Here is a 22,806-nt window from a genome sequence, read left to right on the forward strand (position 1 = left end):
CTGGGTGACAAGAGCAAGACTCCATCTCTGGATGTGGTGGTGAGCACCTATAGTCCCAGCTACTTGGGAGACTAAGGTGGGAGGATCACCTAAGCCTGGGAGGTTGAGGTTGCAATGAGCTATGATCACACCACTGCACTCCTGCCTGGGCAACAGAGTGCAACCCTGTCTCAAAAAAAAAAAAAAAAAAAATTCATAAATGTTTAAATGTGTATGTGTGTGTGAGGGAGAGCTCAATCATACCTTTTTATACTTTTCGATGTTTGAACCCTATGAATGTATTGTCTATTTCAAAGACTCACATTTTTAAGTTTGATTTCCATTGTGACAGTACTTTACTGAAAAATAAGAATTTATGAACTGAATAGCTTTCTTTTTTTTTTTTTTTTGAAATGGAGTCTCGCTCTGTCGCCCAGGCTGGAGTGCAGTGGCGTGATCTCAGCTCACTGCAGGTTCTGCCTCCCAGGGTCACGCCATTCTCCTGCCTCAGCCTCCCAAGTAGCTGGGACTACAGGTGCATGCCACCACACCCGGCTAATTTTTTGTATTTTTAGCAGAGACAGGGTTTCACTGTGTTAGCCAGGATGGTCTCAATCTCCTGACCTCCTGATCCGCCCGCCTCGGCCTCCCAAAGTGCTGGGATTACAGGTGTGAGCCACTGCGCCCAGCCCATAAACTATTAATAGCTTTTAAGCCCATATGAGATGAGGAATTATAAGGAAGATTAAAAGGAAGTATAAAACCTTCAGATACCTCTTCAAAGGGAGATTTTTATGATGCTTTTAATTGTTTCTTGGGAAGATACTAATTTAACCAGTATCTGCATACTGGAAGATATACTTCCTTGAAATCACCAATATCAAAATATTATTTTGACACCAGGCATAAAAAATAACTCAAACCAAGTAAAAGTAAAATGTCATGGCAAATATTTAGGCTTCCAAATTGTTTTAGAATTTCATAAGTTACCACCTTCCTAAAATTCGTATCATTATTATACAAAAGATATGAAAGAGAATCTTTCTGCAAAGAAATATAAAGTAAAACACCTGATGTTACACTCTGAACAGACTACAGTATAATTACATATTAAATGATTCCCTCTACTATTAATAAAGTATGTATTAATAATCCCCTCAAATCCCTAAATGAAGCAACATTATCATTTAAGAACCTTATCAAAACTTTATAAATAAATCCTATCGTATAAAATACTTACAGTGAATTATTTTTTAGGTCAACATTTCTTTCTTCTATACAACTACCCTCAGCATTATTCACCTCACACAATGCTCTAATTCCAACTTCGAATGAAGGCAAATCTGAAGTGCTTGATTCTGAAGACTCAGTTGCTACTGATGTGGCATCTTGTTGATTACTAAAAAAATGAAAATATTTCAGAGAGAAAAGAATTCCTAATGATATATATTTTATAATTATTTTTAAAAATTTTAAACACACAAAATCACCATTTTGCAAGATGCTGCTTCACATTATAGAGTAATACAAACTGCTACATTAGCTTTTCCATGATCCATCTTGCATCATGTTATAAAAACTGTACCTCCAGAGAAAGCAGCAGCCACAAATTTACACGCTTAGGAACATGCTCAAGAAGTTTCAAAATGAAGGCCGGACAAGGTGGCTCACACCTGTAATCCCAGCACTTTGGGAAGCCAGGGCGGGGAGATCACTTGAGGCCAGGAGTTTGGAACATCCTGGCCAACATGGTTAAATCCCGTCTCTACTAAAAATACAAAAACTAGCTGGGCATGGTGGTGCAGGTCTATAATCCCACCTACTCAGGAGGCTGAGGCAAAAGAAATCACTTGAACCGGGGAGGTGGAGATCACACCACTGCACTCCAGACTGGGTGACAGAGCAAAGCTCTGTCTCAAAAAAAGAAAAAGCTTCAAAATGAGAAATTATTAAATGTGGTTCACAAATCAAACATGCGTAAAATAATAGTAATATTTAGGAATTAGCTTTCATTAAAATTTATATAGGCAATCCTTGCTATGCAGGGTACTGTGTAACCAAAAGTCAAATAAAGCAAAGATACAGCTCCAATAAGCTCAAGTTGAGTTAACATAGTCCTACGCAAAGTGAGAACTACTATATTAAAAAATATTTCAAATATCAGCCAGGTGTGGTAGCACGTGCCTGCAGTCCTAGCTACTCAGAAGGCTGAGGTGAGAGGATTGCTTAAGCCCAGGAAGTCGAGGCTGCAGTGAGCTGAGATTGCACCACTGCATTCCAGCCTGGGCGATAGAGCAAGACTCTGTCACAAAATAAATTTCAACTAACAATAATATAACTGATAGCCACGCACTGACCATTTCAACACATATTCACATTTAGCCATACCTTTTTTTTGTTTTCTTGTTCATTTTTTCTACTAGGTGTTTATGTTTTCCTGACTTATCAGCAAGAGTTCTCTATATATTTTTATTGTCTAGATATTACACATAAAATCTCCTGATTAGTAACTTGCCTTTTACTTTCTTTATGGAGGATTTGTTAACAGAAGTATTTAATTTTACTACCATCAAACTTATCAATCTTATCTTTTAAAGTCTGTGTTTTCTACATCTTAATAGAAATGTCTTACCTGAGGCCTTCACATTACAAAGATATTTTTCTACATTTCTTCTAAAAGTTGTAAAGATTTGTTTTATACATGTAGTCTTCAATCCATCAGGAAGTTAGCGGATATGGTAACACAAGGATCAAATATTATGTTTTTCAAATCTCAGCTCAATCTAATGAACAGTTAGTTCTATCTTTGCCCGCTAATTTCTAAAGCTACCTCTGCCATGTAACAGATTCCTAAATGTCTCTTCCTAAACTCTATATTCAGTTCCACTGAGTCAATTCATCTAACCCTGTACCAATACCATGCTGCTTTAGTTACTCTAGCTCGAAAATTAGTCTACTAGCACAGTCCCTCTCCAAAGTTGGTGTTTTTAAAAACTGTCTTTACCATTCTTGAGCCTTTATTCTTGTGTACATGACAATTTTAGAATCAACTCTGTTTTCCAAAACGAACTGGGACTTTAACAGTCATTACAAGGTTGTTTTTCCCCTAAATTAGAAAAAGCTAGGGCCAGACACAGTGGCTCATGCTGAGGTGCGAGGATTGCTTGAGCCCAGAGTTTGAGACCAGCCTGGAAAACATCTCTACTAAAAAATGTTTTTAAAATTAGCCAGTCATGGTGTCCCATGACTGTAGTCCCAGCTACTCGAGATGCTGAGGTGACAGAATCATTTGAGCCCAAGAGTTCAAGGTTGTGGTGAGCTGTGATCACGCTACTACACTCTAGCCTGAGCAATAGAGTAAGAACCTGTCACAACATTTTTTAATTATTTTAAAAATTAGAAAAAGTCATGAGTACAGTTTTGTGTAGTTTACGAAATTAGGTGTATCTCTGAACTCACACTTTAGATTATCTGTCACCTAGGAACAAACAACTATGAGAAATAGCATATGATTCCACTTATGTGAATATCTAGATTAGACAGAGTCATAGAGACAGAAAGTTGTCTACATCCTTACCGCTCTCAATGAGCCTAATTTGATCTCAAACTAAGCAAGTCTGGTCCTGATTAATACTTGGATGAGAAACAGAAAGCAGATTAGAGATTATCAGTGGTTGCAGGGAGGGGAGAATGAGGAATTACTGCATAATGGGTACAGGTTTTTTGTTTCCAGCGATAAAATAGCTTTAGAAATAGTGCTGATGGCTGCACAACAATGTAAATGTAAATAATGCCACTAAATTGTAAGCTTAAAAATAGTAAACAGCTTTAAGTTTGTTTTTGGCAATAGTTTCTTAGATATGACACCAAAAGTATAGGCAACAAAAGCAAAATTAGACAAATGGGACTACATTGAACTAAAAAACTTCTGTACGCCAAAGGAAACAGCAGAGTGAAAAGGCAACCTATGGAATGGGAGAAAATGTGTAAATCATATTTCTGATAAGGTCCTAAAATCCAAACTATATAAATAATTCTCAAAACTCAATAGCAAAAAAGAAAATAACCTAAGTAAAAAATTGGGCACAGGACCTGAATAGACATGTCTCCAAAGAAGATATACAAATGGCTAACAGCTATGAAAGATGCTCAACTCAATAATTATCCGGGAAATGCAAATCAAAACAACCATAAGAAACCATCTTCTACCTGTTCAGAAGGACATTATTAATAAAATAAAAGATAACAAGTATTGAAGAAGATGTGAAAAAAACTGGAACCCTGTACATTGTTGGTGGTTATGTAAAATGGTGTACCCACTATTGGAAACAGTATGGAGGGTCCTCAAAAAATTAAAAGTAGAACTACCATATGATCTAGCAACCCCACTTCTGGGTATTTATCCACAAGAACTGAAATCAGGATCTCAAAAGAGATATTTGCACTCCCATGTTCAGTGATGCCAACAGACAAAAACAACCTAAATGTCCATAAAGAAAATGTGGTCTATACATGTACTGGAATATTATTTGCTCATAAAAAAGGAAATCTTCTCATATGCTATACCATGGATGAACCTTGAGGACATTACATTAAGTGAAATAAGCCAGTCACAGAAAGAAAAATACTGCATGAGGCTGGGCGCTGTGACTCACACCTGTAATCCCAGCACTTTGGGAGGCCAGGGCAGGTGGATCACCTGAGCTCAGTTCAAGACCAGCCTGAGCAAAATGGTGAAACCCCGTCTCTACCAAAAATACAAGAAATTATCCAGGTGTGGTGGTACATGCCTGTGGTCCCAGCTTCTCGGGAGGCTGAGATGGGAGGATTGCTTGAGCCTGGGAGGTGGAAGTTGCAGTGAGCTGAGATCGTGCCACTGCACTCCAGCCTGGGTGACAGAGACCGACCCCATCTCAAAAACAAAACGAAACAAACAAAACAAAGAAAGAATCATGATTGCCAAGGGCTGGGAGGCGGAGGAAATAGGAGTTGCTGTTCAATAGGTATAGAGGTGCGGTTATGCAAGGTAAAAAAAAATTCCAGAGATCAGCAATACAACACTGTGCTTATAGTTAACAACACTGTATAGTACACATAAAAAATCTACTGAGGGTAAATCTCATGATTTTATATTACAAAATAAAATTTAAAAACACACACACACACAGCAGGACACATCACATTCAAACTAACGAAACCAAAGATAGAGAAAATCATTATAGAAAATGATAAACCCATGCAAACGCCAACCAAAAGAAAGCTACAATGGCAAAGTAAACATCAGAAAAAAAGAGCAATACCAGAAGGATAGTACATAATGATAAAGGGAATTTCACCAAGACAAAACAATCCTAGATATGTACACACCTAACAACAGAGCTTCAAAATATATGGAGCAAAAACAAATAGAACTGAAAAAAAGAAACAGGCAAATCCACAGTTACAGATGGAGACTTCAACACTCCTTTCTCAGTAATCAACAGATGTGGATAAAACCAGAAAAGACACAGAAAATACCTTAATGAAAGGATGGGGTCAGTTCTTTTCTCAACTTTTTCAGTGGAGGCAAAACCCACAATGCCATCTATGTTTTGTGTGCAGGAAAGCATCTGCTCCTTACTGCATTCACCTTCCTTTAGCTCAGGCCTTATAGCCTGACATTTATCTACAAATACAAAATGCATGTTATTCTAAAAAATGACAGCAAAAACATCTTTTTTAAAGCACAAAGGAATTTACCTATAACACTGTCTTTTCCTACAAAACCTTAATCAACATTCAAGTCCCTATTTGCAAGGCACACATCTTATTTTTAGACCATAATAAAAACTTAACTTATATGAGGATCAGCTCAACCTTCTTGGGCAATTTGCAGCATCTTTTATCTTAAATTCTAAGTATTTCAAGTGGCTTATTTTATATGTCAAGTAGGGAAACTAAAAGTTGACTTAACTATTCTTTTGCTCCTTCAGAAGTATACTAATTAGTAACACAGTAATAGCTATCATTTATTAAGTACTTACTAAGCGGCAGGAACCCTTAAGTCCATCAGATGCATTATCTCATTTAATACTTGAAACAATCCTATTAAAAGATATTAATATTAACCTCATAGAGAACCCCCTGAGTTCAGAGATCTTAAGTAACTTTCCCAATGCAATACTTAAGCAAGTAAAAAAGCTGGAATTTAAAGCAAGGTCTGTTTGATTTCTAAAAACCTGGTTGTGAATCATTAGGCTGTTCTGCATTATACGTAATGACTCCAATAAGCCAAACAAGAGCATAATATTGTGATGCCTACAAAGCATACTACGTTAGCTACCAGTACTCTTTTATTAAAATCAGATGGGTAAATCTGAACTACAGAAAACATAAATTTTATAGAAAGGTTGTTCTGGTCTGCTCCTACCTTTTCCGTGGTTATCAGCTTTAAATAATCTACATATGAACTCTTAAGGAAAGGGACCAAGACTCCCCCTCAAACTCTTAGCCCTCATCCCCAAGCAACTCATAAGTGGCAATATGTTTGCATTCAAAGAGTAAAAAAGAAAAAGGGAAGGAATACATATTCCACTAGTTCTTTTACAGGAACTAACCCCTTGTGGGTTCACAGAGGTGCTCTGTAGAGGTACAACATGAAAATCTGTGCTTTATTGACAGACATAGCAACATACTTTTAACTCTATATAGATGTGATTTCTAATCATAGTTAATGGGAATGCACAGGAGGTGATACATCTTAGAAACAAACTTTAGAGAACAATCTCCCCACTTTAATTTGTTTAATTTTTTTACATAAACTTTTTCTTTAATTAAAAATAAACAGCGTTAGCACAGTACCATGAGTACAGAACCAATTAATAAGCATCATTAATTGCTATCTAGACAGAAAATTAAGTTACATACCATATTACTGTACATGTCTTCTCAAGTAATATAGAGGCTTTTTAAATATGTAAGAAACTTACTCTTGTGTTTTTCTCCTCTAGAAGGACCCGCCTGAACAGTGGCATTTTCTAAAAGATTGTTTACTCCCAGTTCATTAGCTCCATCTTGCTTCTTCCTCCTTCTTTTCTTTTGATTTAGGTCTACTTCTAATGCAACCTGCTCTGCATCCTCCCTTGATAAGGTCAGAGACTCTTCTTCAACTGTCTGAGCATCCTTCTGAGATCTTTCTGTGTCTGAAATTCTAGAACTCATAGACTCATCTGGATCATTATTCACGGCTTCACAGGCAACTTTTTTCACTGAAAACAAGAGAAATTACTATAAATATTTAAACAACCTAAAGAAAAATTTGTAAAGGTGGGAAAGAGACTCAAAGATGTCCTCTGTATTATTTATTTGTATGAACAAAAAACCTAAAGACAACCTAAAATGTCTAATGGGAAATGACTAAATAATATATAAAAATCCATGGAGCCAATAATAATAATGAGGTAAGATTATATGTAGTCATGTGAAAAATTTCAAAGCATATTGTTGCATTTAAAAAACCAAGCAGAACAAGATACACATAAAATCTCATTTTTATTAAACAAAAACAGTTACATATAGAGATGCTCCTTGACTTACACTGGGTTTCATCCCAATAAACCCATCATAACTTGAGTATACTGTAAATTGAAAATGCATTTAATACAGGCTGGGCGCGGTGGCTCACACCTCCAATCCCAGCACTTTGGGAGGCTGAGGAGGGTGGATCATCAGAGGTCAGCAGTTCGAGACCAGCCTGGCCAACATGGTGAAACCCCATCTCTACTAAAAATACAGAAATTAGCTGGACATGGTGGCAGGCGCCTTTAATCCCAGCTGCTCGGGAGGCTGAGGCAGGAGAATCACTTGAACACGGGAGGCAGAGGTTGCAGTGAGCCAAGATCGCACCATTGCACTCCAGCCTGGGCAACAAGAGCAAAACTCTGGGCTGGGCATGGTGGCTCACGCCTGTAATCCTAGCACTTTGGGAGGCTGACGCAGGCAGATCACTTGAGGTCAGGAGCTCAAGACCAGCCTGGCCAACATGGTGAAACCCCGTCTCTACCAAAAATACAAAAATTAGCTGGGTGTGGTGGTACACGCCTGTAATCCCAGCTACTTGGGAGGCTGAGGCAGGAGAATCGCTTGAACTGGAGAGGTGGAGGCTGCAGTGAGCTGAGATGGCACCACGGCACTCCAGCCTGGGCAACAAGAGCAAAACTCCATCTCAAAAAAAAAAAAAAAAAAGTTCTGGCTGGGCGTGGTGGCTCACACCTGCAATCCCAGTACTTTGGGAGGCCAAGGTGGGCGATCATTTGAGGTCAGGAGTTTAAGACCAGTCTGGCCAATATGATAAAATCCCATCTCTACAAAAAAATTACAAAAATTAGCCGGGCATGGTGGCACATGCCTGTAATTCCAGCTACTCAGGAGGCTGAGGTGAAAGAACTGCTTGAACTCGAGCAGTGAAGGATTCAGTGAGCCGAGATCGGGCCACTGCACTCCAGCCTGGGCAACAAAGTGAGACTCTGTCTCAAAAAAAAAGTTCTTACATTAAGTAAGATACAGTGAGTTACTCATGTTATCACCTGTAACATACTCACAAGAAGATACATAATCTTCTACGATTATGTGTAAGTAAAAAAAAAAGACTACTAAGAATAAAGGTATTTTGCAGTTATCAATACTACTTTTTAAAAGATATGCCCCAGAAGAAGAAATTCTAGCCTAGCTTTGAACAGTAAAGAGTTAATTTTGCAGGCTTGACTGCTATCCTTTGAAAATCCTTCTTATAAGGTTGGCCCTTGGGCCATGTCTCAGAATTTGGTTCTGGGAAGGGTTCCTACCACCCTAACTGATAAGAGTGGCTCACTGTGCCTTAGCTGTACAATGTGGTTTATGCTGAATTGCTTTCCTTTTGAAAATCCGAAATTTTTGTATGTTCCAGGAAGAGGATGCTGAATCCTTAGTCTTCCTAGTGGATAATCGAACCCCGGTGGTGGTCGTGGGGACCCCCAACACAGGCTCTCACCATCCCAGGTTTCAGTTCTGCCTCTGCCACTACTCACACTGTGAGTCCTTAGGAAAAAGTGTCTTACGATCTCTGGGGCTGTTTCTTGGTGATTAAAACCAATACAAAGGGCCGGGCATGGTGGCTCATGCCTGTAATCCCAGCACTTTGGGAGGCCGCGGCAGGCGTATCATGAGGTCAAGAGATCAAGACCATCCTGGCTAACATGGTGAAACCCCGTCTCTACTAAAAATACAAAAAAAATTAGCTGGGTGTGGTGACGGGCACCTGTAATCCCAGCTACTCGGGAGGCTGAGGCAGGAGAATGGCGTGAACCCGGAAGGCGGAGCTTGCAGTGAGCCGAGATCATGCCACTGCACTCCAGCCTGGGCAACAGAGCGAAACTCTGTCTCAAAAAAAACAGAAAAAAAGAAAAAAACAACACAAAGGGGGCTAAAATGTAAGCTAGCTAACATATAAGGTTCCCTATAGTTCCAAGCGTCTTCTTTATGTGATTATAGCTAAACATTGTCCTCATAGACCAGAGTTCAAATAGTTAAGAAAACATAAGCCTAAAAATAAAAATACCTACATATATACAATTTCTACCTGTTACAAGTCAACATTAGCCTTCAGAAATAAATTACGCTCAACCAATACAGTCTAGTCACAACCCCAGAAGATTAGAGTTCCTTTTTTTAATCCTAGAATTTTATACCAGATTTGTTTTACAGAGGAAAATGATAATAAATAATCCAACATGAAATACAACACTCCAAATTCTGATGCTCTTTGACTGGCTACAACTATCCTCTATGCTAGAGAGATATGAAATAACCCAATCACGCCAGTTAAAAATTTTAAAAGAAAGCTATTGTTTTGGACCAGATAACTAGTTGATTGAAAAAACATATACTCCCTCCAACTGGATGCTTTGATGATCTTAACTACCTGAGCTACACATGAACTCTCAAAGGCCTGAGGGACAATATTGCAAGTTTATTATTACTAAGTAAACTATCACACTTCCTTTTAAAATCAATACCTTTTACATTTTTCCGTGGTTTGGTGGATTTCTTCTCCTTTAAACTGTGATTTTTAACAGATTTTTGTTTTCTTTTCTCTTCTTCAGCAAGAACTTTCTGAAGCAAATGAGCAAAAAAATCGAAGTCAAAAGGGCGCTTTTCCTCTGTTTAAAGAAAAGGAAAAGAACTTTCAAGTTTTTATTTTTAAAAGCTACTTCTAGCTTTTAAAGTATCATAACATCAAAAGCAAATGGGTTTGTTTATCAGTAGGAGAACAGAAAAACAAATACACAACAGAACACCACTCAGCAACAGAATAGGTTGGTCTTAGCAGGGAAATAGATTAGTTCACATCAGAACACCACTCAGCAACGAAACAAATAAACTAGTTTATTACAAATAATAATTTATTACAAATTTGTAATAATTTGTTTATTGCAAATAAACTAGTTTTAAACAAAACAAAAGGAACAAACTACTGATACATGCAATAATATGAGGGAATCTCAAAAACATACTGAGTGGAAGAAAACAGATACTAGGGTACATACTATATGATACCATGTATAAGATATTCTAGAACACACTAAGCTATCTATGGTGATTAAAATGAAAATAGTGGTTGCCTTGGGCCAAGAGGACAGCATTTGATTGTTCAGAAAGGGACATAATAGACCTTGTGAAGTGATGAAAACATTTCCTCTATTGTTTGGGGTAGTGGTTACACAGGCATATTCTTTGTCAAAACTTGAACTACACTTTGAGCTGTGTGTAAATATAAATCAATTTTTTTATGGACTGAGAAGTCCTTGAAATGCCTGTTCACCACCATATGCCCTACCTTTATCACAACCATTTCACCATTTACTCTTATAAGTATCAGCAAAGTGGGAAGTAAATGAATTTAATCAGGAACATGCCCACTAAATACCTATCAACAGCATTATATCTGAAAGTAATCAGTGAACACTCCAGGAATGAATCCAGACCAGGAGGCAAATCCTTGCTTGAACTTAAAGTGAATGTAGAGAAAATGGTGCTCTATGCACATAAGCCGAAGACTGCTTTGATTACAAGATAGCCTCAGAAAAGAAGGTATATACTAAAATAAAAAGAATCTCTGGAAACTAAACCCAAATCTGGGATTCCTGAAGACCCTATTTCACTGCTGACCCAGACTTCATTTGTTCTGACTCTCCACAATGATTCTGAAAGACATAGCAATCAAAGAATCGTAAAGGATCTCCACATGGTTCTCAGAGAAATTCAAAACATAAGTTCTCTCAAAAAACTTATATAGGTTTTAATTTTTAAAAAAAATTTCCAATAGAAAGCCTCCAAATCAATGAGTTGTTTCTAGTTTTGAGATAGGATCTTGCTGTGTTGCCCAGGCTGGCCTCGAATTCTTCGGCTGAAAAGATCCTCCTGCCTCAGCGACTCCTGAGAGTAGCTGGGCCTATAGGCATACAACACTGTATCCTGTTTAAGATCAATAAATTTTAAAGATATCTATTATAATGGTCTATAAAAATGCTTCACAATCCAAATAGACTGTTTATAGATTTATGAATTATTTTCTGACTATAATGTGTTACACTTAATGAAGTTTCAGGACCACTTCTCTAATATGGAATGGGCTGAGGAGCACAATATTCCAGATCTTCTAAGAGCCATTCCTCAAAGCAGTTTCCCTAAAGACCGGATAAAACACTGGGTGTAGGATCCACCCACCTACCTTAGTGTCTACTCATAAAATAAATATACATGCTACATAATGTAGGTACTGTCTACATTTGGATTTTTTTTTCTAAAATTAGCACTATGGCTAATCTTATGACTAAATGGACATTGAATACATTTATGAATCATAAAATACTGATAATTATAAATCCACAAAAAATATATTCCTGTCCACAGGTGTGGTGAAAAAGAAAAAGACCTATCTTCTAATCAAAAAATACAAGAACTATTTTTAACAGTAAATGTATTTTTCTTTACAGATCCTTTGATATCTTTCTCTAGACTTGAAGAAAAATGTTAATTTTAATGAGGATTTTAGTTAGAAATTGCAAGATATCTATCATTCCTTCAGATGAGATCTAAATTCAAATGCTAGTGTATCTCTTCAGACAGAACTTCCCTAATGATCCAAAGATCATTAGGAAAAAAGAGACCTAAACATCCACCCTCTCTTTTTTCTTCTTTTTGGAAATGAATCACTACCTAAAATTATGCTTATCAACTATATTTCTTCCCCATCCAATCAGACTTAAGGCTCTAAATGCAGGATTCTCATCTGCCATTTATCTTCCACCATTACATGCTCAATACCTAGAACAATGACTACCATATAGTAGGTGGTCAGTGTTATTGACTGAATGACTGATTAGTCATTCAGAACCAGAAAGAACCATCTATATAACTAATAGTACTGTCTTCCAGAAACAATTATCTCCTCCAATACAGTTCCTTCAGAATAAATAACACTTAGAAGTGGTGGCATCAATCCCTCCATAACTTCTTGGACTTAGAACTGTTTACCTGCACCTAGATGTTCTGGATAATCTCCTGCCAATATATTTGTAGCAAGTGCCAGACCCATACTGTTAAACAGAAAAATTTCAGACTGCTTCCTCTTAATGCCAATACAGGAACAAAACAAATCTAAAACACACTAAAGCCAAAGACAAAAGACTGGTCATTTTTTAGGCTCTTCAAGTAATACTTTGTAAAAGAGGTCTTAATACTTACGGAATGCTTTGTCTATTCTCCATCCATTTGTTTTCTCTTCCCGTTTAAATTTATTCTGTTAACAACAAAAAACCCTATGGTAATTTTCTCCCATAAAACAAGCTTTTTTTTTTTAAATGCAGTAAGCATTAAAATGAAACTCTTAGGAATAACATACTGCTCTCTACTTAATATGTCTTTGCCAATAGGCAAGTTACTTAAACCTTTGGCTTTTTAAAAATAAGGATGAAAGATTTTTACTGAGCTTCTTGATTCTCATTACCAATAGCATGAATCAGCAATGGAAGCTGGATTTACAGAGGACAGAAAAAAATAAAGTCAACAAACACGGAAGCAGATCAAACCTATGATTAAGCTCACTGGTATTAACTTTTAAAAAATTAAGTATTCGTAACAGGTTAAACCTCTGACATCATTGTTCTAATATATTTCAAGTAGCATGGAGAGAAGACTATAGAGAAACAACTAAGTGAAATTTTGAAGCAGGCCAAGTTTATCCTGACAAACTTCTATATATTAAGGGACATTTCCTCACGTTTTTCTCAGCCCCAAAAATCCCTGTCCTCAGTTTACTACCAGATTACTTCCATTAAGAGGGAGATGTTTAAGGCTTAAGGCTCAATCCATCCTAAGGTCATTAGGAAGACTGAGGGCATAAGTTTGTGTCTGAAGACGTCTGATCACGCAAACACATCGTAGGAGAGGAAACAAACAGCCAGTGTTTCCCATCTACATGTCAGTGATCTACAAGTTTTTATTAAAAGCACAAAAATAAAGCTTTTTAATTGCAAAAAAAAGAGAGAGAATATCACATAAAACAAAGGAAGTACTTCATGCCCCCTTCCTCCCTTCAAAAGAACTTAACCACTAATATGACTTGTAAAGCAATCACTTTCTTGTATTTCCTTATTGTTTATGACCCAAGTGTGTATTCTTAGATGATACAGTTTAGCCTTGCCCATATTTTTAAAACCTGATATGACATTAACATCTTCTAATGTACAGGTTGCCCTTCTTTCCCATTCTTTTGTTTTTCTTCACAAAACTTATTATCAATACAGAAGTTTTCAAAGATAATCTTATTTCTGCCTTAAAAGATCATACTGTTATTTAAACATTTCCTCAAGTTAACAAATGTTACCTCCACAAAAAATGATTGGCTATAAACACTAAATTAAATGTCCTAAAAGAAATATCAATAGGCTTCAGGCATTTAATTCTAAAACACTGCTACCTCATATTTTACTTAATTGGTAATGTAATTCAGAACAATTTAAAACTTTCTCGAAGAAATATATTGAAACTAGTCAATGATTTCATAGGTAAGAACCAGTAACAGGCCAAATTCCATGATCACAAAATAAATCCCATAATTTCCACTTCTGGCCTTGGCAAAATAACTCATTATGGACAGGTCCTACATATCCAACTCCACCACGAATGACTTTTAACACTGACAAAATATATGCATCAATTATTTTCAAGCAAAGGACAATAGTGAGAGCAAGACTACAATCACAGAGAGAAGAAAAACAGACAAGATGTGCCCATGTTTACCTTGGCTCTCTGCCTGGGCTCAATTTCCTAACCAAGGAAAGGGAGGTGAAGGCCAAACAGGGTACAGCAATCCAACTAGGCTGCAGAGGTAGGGAATCTTTAGGAGCATAGTTCTAAAAAGGAACTGTGTAGAGGGGTACCTCACAGGCCTGGTGGAAATACCCCATGGTACCTTGGCCTAAGTATGGGTTGCATATGTCCAGAATATAAGGCTTAAAAGAGAACAGCTGCTAAAGGAATGAAGGCAGAAGGAAGATGCTAAAAGTCATAAAACACCGTAAGACAATAGAGTTCAGGTGCATCCTAATGGAAAGACCTCATTAATACCCAAATACATTCACCTCAGACACCAGAAAGATCACCATTAGAGATAAAAACGATACCCTAGAGTAGCCTTTCTCTACCAGGGATGTAGCATGAGAATTAAGTACTAATGCATTAAAGCAGCCACTGTATGCAATGCATTCCCTTCTCTCACTTATCTATTAATAATATAGTATTAGTATAACCATCCTTAGAGAACTTAGAAAATAATAACTCACGCCTACCATGAGACTGTTCTGGAAAAAGAAGAAAATAATAAAATATAATAGTAATTCAAATTATTTTCTGTAAATCAGATGAGAAATCCCATTGGAGAAAGGATGTCCTAGATTAAAGACCAGTCTAGATGTGCCTCAACAAAGCTTTAAGACAAGCCTTAACAGGAACAAAGAAGTTGGCAGTAAATTAACAGCTTTCCAGAACAAAAGTCAACACTATTTTTTATTCTGTTTTGTTTATTGAAACAGTCTTGATGTCTTCCAGACTGGAATGCAGTGCTGTGATCCCAGCTCACTGCAGCCTCGATCTCCCAGGCTCAAGCAATCCTCCTGCCTCAGCCTCCTGAATTGCTAGGGGACATGTGCCACCATGCCTGGCTTTTTTTTTTTTTTTTTTTTAAGAGATGGGATCTTGCCATGTTGCTCAGTCTGGGTTTGAACTTCTGGGCTCAAGCAATCCTCCCATCTCAGCCTCCCAAAGTACTAGGATTAGAGGTGTGAACCACTGCACCTGGCCCACTGCTCTTTAAAAAAAAAAAGAAAAAACATAATCCAGACACTCTACAACACATCATTCACAATGTCTGGTATGTAATTTCTTTTTTTTTTTTTTTTTTTTTTTGAGACGGAATCTTGCTCTGTCTCACAGGCTGGAGCGCAGTGGCGCGATCTCAGCTCACTGCAACCTCTGCGTCCCAGGTTTATGCCATTCTCCTGCCTCAGCCTCTCAAGTAGCTGGGACTACAGGTGCACGCCACCACACCTGGCTAATTTTTTATATTTTTAGTAGAGACAGGGTTTCTGTGTTAGCCAGGATGGTCTTTATCTCCTGACCTCGTGATCCGCCCGCCTCGGCCTCCCAAAGTGTTGGGACTACAGGCATGAGCCACTATGCCTGGCCTAGTATGCAATTTCAAAAAAACTCACGGTTGGCCAGGCATGGTGGTTCACTTCTTATAATCCTAGCACTGTGGGAGGCTGAGGTGAGTGGATCACTTGAGGTCAGGAGTTCGAGACCAGCCTAGCCAACATGGTGAAACCACATCTCTGCTAAAAATACAAAAATTAGCCAGGCATGGTGGCATGCACCTGTAATCCCAACTTGGGAGGCTGAGGCAGAAGAATCACCTGAACCCAGGAAGCAGAGGTTGCAGTGAGCTGAGATCATGCTACTGAACTCCAGCCTGGGCAACAGAGCGAGACTCCACCTCAAAAAAAAAAAAAAAAAAAAAATGGCCGGGCACAGTGGCTCACGCCTATAATCCCAGCCCTTTGGGAGGCCAAGACAGGTGGATCACTTGAGGTCAGGAGTTCGAGACCAGCCTGGCCAACGTGATGAAACCCCATCTCTACCAAAAATATAAAAATTAGGCTGGGCACGGTGGCTCACGTCTGTAATCCCAGCACTTTGGGAGGCCAAGGCGGGTGGATCACAAGGTCAAGAGATTGAGACCATCCTGGCCAACATGGTGAAACCCTGTCTCTACTAAAAATACAAAAAAAAAAAAAATTAGCTGGGCATGGTGGTGCGCGCCTGTAGTCCCAGCTACTTGGGAAGCTGAGGCAGGAGAATCACCTGAACCCAGGAGACAGAGGTTGCAGTGAGTTGAGACAGCACCACTGCACTCCAGCCTGGCGACAGAGTGAGACTCCACCTCAAAATAAAAAAAAAAAAAAATTAGCCAGGCATGGTGGTGCGCACCTGTAGTCCCAGCTACTCAGGAGGCTGAGGAAGGAGAATCGATTGAACCTGGGAGGCGGAGGTTGCAGTGAGCCAAGATCATGCCACTGTACTCTAGACTGGGTGACATAGCGAGACTCTGTCTCAAACAAAAACAAACAAACAAAAAAACCCGTGACAGAGACCAAAAAATTAATTATTTTTTAAAACCCACATGACATGAGAAAAGATAGGAAAATGTGATAGGAAAAGAAAAGAAAAAGTCAAAAGAAAAAGACCCCATTCCCTGGCAAGCAAACTCAGAAAAAAAAGAAAAAAAGAAACAGATTCCAATATGATCTAGATATTAGAATAAACAAACAAAAAAGTTAAAGGAGCCATTCATTATAGAGATGTTTCAGGATTCAGAGGAAAATATAGTGAAGAGATGGGGAAATCTCAGCAGAGAAATGGAAACTATAAAAAATAACCAGGAGGAGGCCAGGTGCGGTGGCTCACACCTGTAATCCCAGCACTTTGGGAGGCTGAGGCGGGCAGATCACGAGGTCAGGAGATCAAGACCATCCTGGCTAACATAGTGAAACCCCGTCTCTACTAAAAATACAAAAAAATTAGCCGGGCGCATGACGGGCACCTGTGGTCCCAGCTACTTGGGAGGCTGAGGCAGGAGAATGGCGTAAACCCAGGAGGCAGAGCTTGCAGCGAGCCAAGATCGCACCACTGCACTCCAGCCTGGGCAACAGAGCGAGACTCCATCTCTAAAATAAAATAAAATAAAATAAAATAAAATAAAATAAAAACCAGGTGGAAATTACAGAAATAAGAAATATAGTATCAGAAATAAAATATTCACTAAATGGGTTTAACAGCAGATTGAAGACAAAAGACAGAGTCAGTGAACTTGATGCTATGACAATAGAAACTATCAAAACTGAAATGGAGGAAAAAAGATTGGAAAAAGGTGGTCAGAGCTTTGGTAACCTGTAGAATGTCACATGGGGTAAACTATGTTGGTGGAGTTCCAGAACGAAAGGATTAAACAGAGAAACTATTAAAAGTAATTTAAAATTTCCCTAATACAGTAAAAGATGCAAGAAGCTGAGCAAACTCAAAACTAAAGCTAGGCATATCATCGTCATACAGCTGAATACTAAAATTAAAAAAAAAAAATCCTGAAAACAGCCAGAGAAATATAATTAATCATATATGAGGCAAGAACGATATGATTACTGTCGACTTTTCATCAGAAACACTGAAAGCCAGGAGACGATACAGTGACATCTTTAAAAGACCAAAAAGAAAAAAACTGTCAAACCGGCAAAATATATCATTCAAAAACAAGGCTGAAAGGCTGAAATAAAAACATTCAGATAAATGAAAGCTCAGAAAATTTTTCAACAGCAGACCTGTCATTTGGACCTACAGGAAGAAATGAAAACACCAAAAATGGTAAATATATAGTTAAATGCTAAAAACTAGCTTTTTTCTACTCGATTTCCTTAAAAGACAAAAGACTCATATATATCTATATATAGAGAGAGAGAGCTGTTTTTTTGTTTGCTTGTTTTTTTTTTTTTGTTTTTGAGACAGAGTTTTGCTCTTGTTACCCAGGCTAGAGTCCAATGGCATGATTTCGGCCATCGCAACCTCCACCTCCCAGGTTCAAGCGATTCTCCTGCCTCAGCCTCCCGAGTAGCTGGGATTACAGGCATGTGCCACCACGCCTGGCTAATTTTGTATTTTTAGTAGAGACAGGGTTCCTCCATGTTGGTCTGCCTGGTCTCGAACTCCCAACCTCAGGTGATCCGCCTGCCTCGGCCTCCCAAAGTGCTGGGATTACAGGCGTGACTCACCGCACCCGGCTGTTTGTTTTTGTTTTTAAGGCCAGTAGAGTAGGATAAAAGAAATTTATCTGGGCCAGGTATGGTGGCTCAGCCTGCAATCCCTGCACTCTGGGAGGCTGAGGCGGCAGATTGCTTGAGCCCAGGAGTTTGAGAGCAGCCTGGGCGACATGGCAAAACCCCATCTCTACAAAAAAATACAAAAATTAGGTGGGCATAGTGACACATGCCTGTACTTGGGCACTTGGGATGCTGAGATGGAAGGATCACTTGAGCTCAAGAGGCTGAAGCTGCAGGTAGCCACAATCACACTACTGCACTCCAGCCTGGGCAACAGAGAGTGAGACCCTATATCAAAAAAAAAAAAAAAGAAAAGAAAAAATTTGTCTGAACATGGGTCAGTTGGTTTTAAAAAAAAAATTTAATATTAAAAAAGAAATCTGTAATCAGTTGTGATCATTTAGTCGTAAACACCAGTGCACCTGGACCAGCTGCCTCATTAAACTATTATAAAATAAGTTTACTGTAAGGTGAATTTAAAAATATATAGGGCTAAGTGCAGTGTCTCATGCCTGTAACGCCAGCACTTTGAGAGGCTGAAGCAGGAGGATTGCTTGAGCCTAGGAATTTGAGACAAGCCTAGGCAACACAGTAAGACCTCTTCTCTACAAAAAATAAAAAATTTAGTCAAGCACAGTAGCGCACACTTGTGGTCCAGGAGGCTGAGGCAGGAGGATTGCTTGCAGTGAGCTATGGTTGCACCACTGCGCTCCAGCCTGGGCAACAAAGACCCTGTCTCGAAAAAAAAAAAAAGAAAAGGAAAGGAAAAAGAGGCTGGGCTCGGTGGCTCATGCCTATAATCCCCGCACTTTGGGAGGCTGAGGTAGGCAGACCACTTGAAGTAAGGAAGTTTGAGACGAGCCTGGCCAACATAGCAAAACCCCATCTCTACTTAAAAAAAAAAAGGGTGGGGGGGCCGGGCACGATGGCTCACGCCTGTAATTCCCAGCACTTTGGGAGGCCGAGGTGGGCAGATCACGAGGTCAAGAGATCGAGACCATCCTGGCTAACACGGTGAAACCCCGTCTCTACTAAAAATACAAAAAATTAGCCAGGCGTGGTGGCGGGCGCCTGTAGTCCCAGCTACTCGGAAGGCTGAGGCAGGAGAATGGTGTGAACCCGGGAGGCGGAGCTTGCAGTGAGCCTAGACCGCGCCACTGCACTCCAGCCTGGGTGACAGAGCAAGACTCCATCTCAAAAAAAAAAAAAATTAGCTGGGCGTGGTGGCACGCGCCTGTAATTCCAAGCTACTCAGGAGGCTGAAGCAGGAGAAGGGCTTGAACCTGGAAAGCAGAGGATGCAGTGAACTGAGATCGTGCCACTGCACTCCAGCCTGGATGACAGAGCGACACTCTGTCTAAAAAAAAAAAGGGGAAAAAAAAGTCAAAGCTGGCCATGTTATTTGGGGCTACGGAAAAAACAAACAAAAGGCTGAGATTTTCAGGAGCTTCGTGGTTGGTGAATGCAACCACGTGCTGGGAGGTCAGTGCACCCCAACTCCTCCAGGAGAAGTGCCTGCATTCAAGACCCTTCCAGACCGTACTCTATGAATCTCTTCATCTGTATCCCTTATAATATCCTTTATAATAAACCAATAAACAGCTGGTTCAGTGTGCTGAACTTTGCTAGCAGCTGAGAAAGGAAGCTAGAAAGAGGCAAGCTCCTGATGCAAAGGTTGGCGTGCAGCATAATTTAGGCCTTAGAGAAGCTGGGGTTTTAACACTTCACAAGATGTGTTTTCTCAAAGCTGCCAGTTCTTTTAGAATTCATCAAATTAGGCTCCTCCAACCAGCTTTACAGGGAATGGATTTAAGGCAAATCTTGTGTTTAAAGAGATTTAGAGGAAGCCTGAAGAGGAAAGTGGACAGATTGTGAAGAAAATCCGTGGTATTTTTGCCTTTAAGGTGAAGAATGAATGGCCTAGGGGGTAAAGAAGCCACCTAGTGGTGCATGTAAAGAACAGAAAAGGATCAGTGCTTTCCAACTCCAACTCAGATGAGAAAGCTGACCACACAATCACAAAGACTGACTAGGACTTACTGGTTTTAGTGATTGAAGTGGTAAAACGAATCCTCAGTTCTCCTTCTTTCAAGGCAAAGGGAAAATCACTGGCAATATGAAGTTACAAAGTTTTCAGCTTCAGCCAAGCAAAGGTAAGCTGTGAGGAACTCCCTTTGGCTACTTTTGAAAATCAAGATATCTCATCTCACAGATAGGAATTCATACAACTTCATTGTCAGAATTTAGGCTGAAACTACACATTGGAAAATAACATGAGATAGATTTGTTTTAAAAGGTGTGACCAATCCTGGTTTTCTTAACCTCTGGGTGAATACAGCCTGATGATGAACTACTGCTTTGCTGAACTGGATACAACTGTGCATTACAAAGTTAATACGTTATTTATGGCCTGGAGTAAAACTGAGTTTCAGAATAAAATTAGGAACAGCAAAATACAAAAAAAGTACATAAACAAAAGCTCCCATTTTGCTTATGAAGTGCACTGAAGGGCCAGGCACAGCAGCTCATGCCTGTAATCCCAACACTTTGGGAGGGCGAGGCAAGAGGATCGCTTGAGTCAAGGAGTTCGAAACCAACCTGGGCAACACAGTGAGACTTAGTCTCCACAAAAAAATTTTTTTAATTAGCTGGGCATAGTGGCATGTGCCTGTAGTCCCAGCTACCAAGGAAGCCGAGGTGGGAGGATCATTTGAGCCCAGCAGTTAAGAGGCTGCAGTGAGCCAGGACAGAGGCTGCAGTGAGCCGTAATCATGCCCATGTACTCCACACTGTATAACAGAGCGAGGCTCTGTCTCAAAAAAAAATTAAAATAAAGTACATTTAAGGATTATTCTGCTGAAGATGTAATTTAAGAGTTCCCTGGATGAACTAGACACGAAAAAGACTACCAATAGCTGGCAAGTAATTAGTGTTATGCATTTAATAACCTTAATCAGTAATAATTAATAATTCTTAAAATTTTATACTGGGGGCCAGGCATGGTGGCTCACGCCTATAATCCCAGCACTTTGGGAGGCCAAGGAGGGTGGATCATTTTTTTTTTTTTTTTTTTTTTTGAGTCAGAGTCTTGCTCTGTTGCCTACGCTGGAGTGCAGTGATGCAATTTCGGTTCACTGCAACCTCTCCCTCCCGGATTCAAGTAATTCTCTTGCCTTAGCCTCCCGAGTAGCTAGGACTACAAGTGCCTGCCACCACACCTGGCTAATTTTTGTATTTTAATGGGAGCGGGGTTTCATCATGTTGGCCAGGCTGGTCTTGGACTCCACACCTCAAGTGACCCACCCCCCTCAGCCTCCTAAAGTGCTAGGATTACAGGCGTGAGTCACCACGCCTGGCCAACCTCAGGAGTCAGAGACCCACCTGAGCAACCTGATGAAAACTCATCTGTACAAAAAAATACAAAAATTAGCTGGGCATAGTGGTGTGCACCTATAGTCCCAACTTCTTGGGAGGCTAAGGCAGGGGATTGCTTGAGCCTGGGAGATGGAGTTTGCAGTCAGCCAAGATCATGCCATTGCACTCCAGCCTGGACAACAGAACAAGACTGTCTCAAAAAAAAAAAAATCAAAATTTGTGGGACACAGCTCTAGTGATGCTTAAAAGGAAATGTACAGGCCAGGCATGGTGGCTCATGCCTGTAATCTTAGCACTTTGGGAGGCCGAGGCAGGAGGATCACGAGGTCAGGAGATCAAGACCACCCTGGCTAACATGGTGAAACCCCATCTCTACTAAAAATACAAAAAAATTAGCTGGGCATGGTGGTGGGCGCCTGTAGTCCCAGCTACTCGGGAGGCTGAGGCAGGAGAATGGCATGAACCCGGGAGGCGGAGCTTGCAGTGAGCCGAGATCCGCCACTGCACTCCAGCCTGGGTGACAGAGCAAGACTCTGTGTCAAAAAAAGGAAATGTATAGCTTTAAATGTCTACTTTAGAAAAGAAGGCTTTAAAATCAGTGCTCTAAGTTTTCATCTTAAGAAGCTAGAAAAGGGAATTGAACAATGAGAACACATGGACACAGGAAGGGGAACATCACACACCGGGGCCTGTTGTGGGGTGGGGGGAGGGCGCAGGGATAGCATTAGGAGATATACCTAATGTTAAATGACGAGTCAATGGGTGCAGCACACCAACATGGCACATGTATATATATGTAACAAATCTGCACGTTGTGCACATGTACCCTAAAACTTAAAGTATAATAAATAAATAAAGAAGCTAGAAAAACAAACACAAAGTAAATGGAAGGAAGTACTAAACAGTAACAAAAAAAAAATCAATAAAAACACACCAACAATTAGAAACTTAAAACTTACATTAAGAAGCCAGGAGCAGTGGCTCACGCCCATAATTCCAGCACTTTGGG

The 22,806-nt window shown here is 39.6% G+C and overlaps 1 protein-coding gene across 21 annotated transcripts in view; it reads right to left on the reverse strand.

The window, feature by feature from the left end:
- Positions 1-22,806, reverse strand: part of BDP1 (B double prime 1, subunit of RNA polymerase III transcription initiation factor IIIB) — a 302,743-nt gene that overhangs the window by 85,042 nt on the left and 194,895 nt on the right. For 17 of the 21 annotated variants that reach the window (XR_008548224.2, XR_008548220.2, XR_008548219.2 and 14 more), the window contains 5 exons: positions 12,742-12,796; positions 10,011-10,154; positions 6,948-7,226; positions 5,497-5,644; positions 1,220-1,378 (listed from right to left, as the gene is read on the reverse strand). Coding sequence is in view for 15 of the 21 variants with exons in the window: in XM_054685052.2 (XP_054541027.2) it covers positions 1,220-1,378; positions 5,497-5,644; positions 6,948-7,226; positions 10,011-10,154; positions 12,742-12,796 (785 nt within the window). In the remaining 6 variants the exon portion in view is untranslated. The remainder of the gene's footprint in view (positions 1-1,219; positions 1,379-5,496; positions 5,645-6,947; positions 7,227-10,010; positions 10,155-12,741; positions 12,797-22,806) is intronic. The other 4 variants (XM_063810378.1, XM_063810380.1, XM_054685054.2 and 1 more) reach the window with 3 other exon arrangements.

Source organism: Pan troglodytes, chromosome 4, assembly GCF_028858775.2.
Source record: "Pan troglodytes isolate AG18354 chromosome 4, NHGRI_mPanTro3-v2.0_pri, whole genome shotgun sequence".
NCBI lineage: Eukaryota > Metazoa > Chordata > Mammalia > Primates > Hominidae > Pan > Pan troglodytes.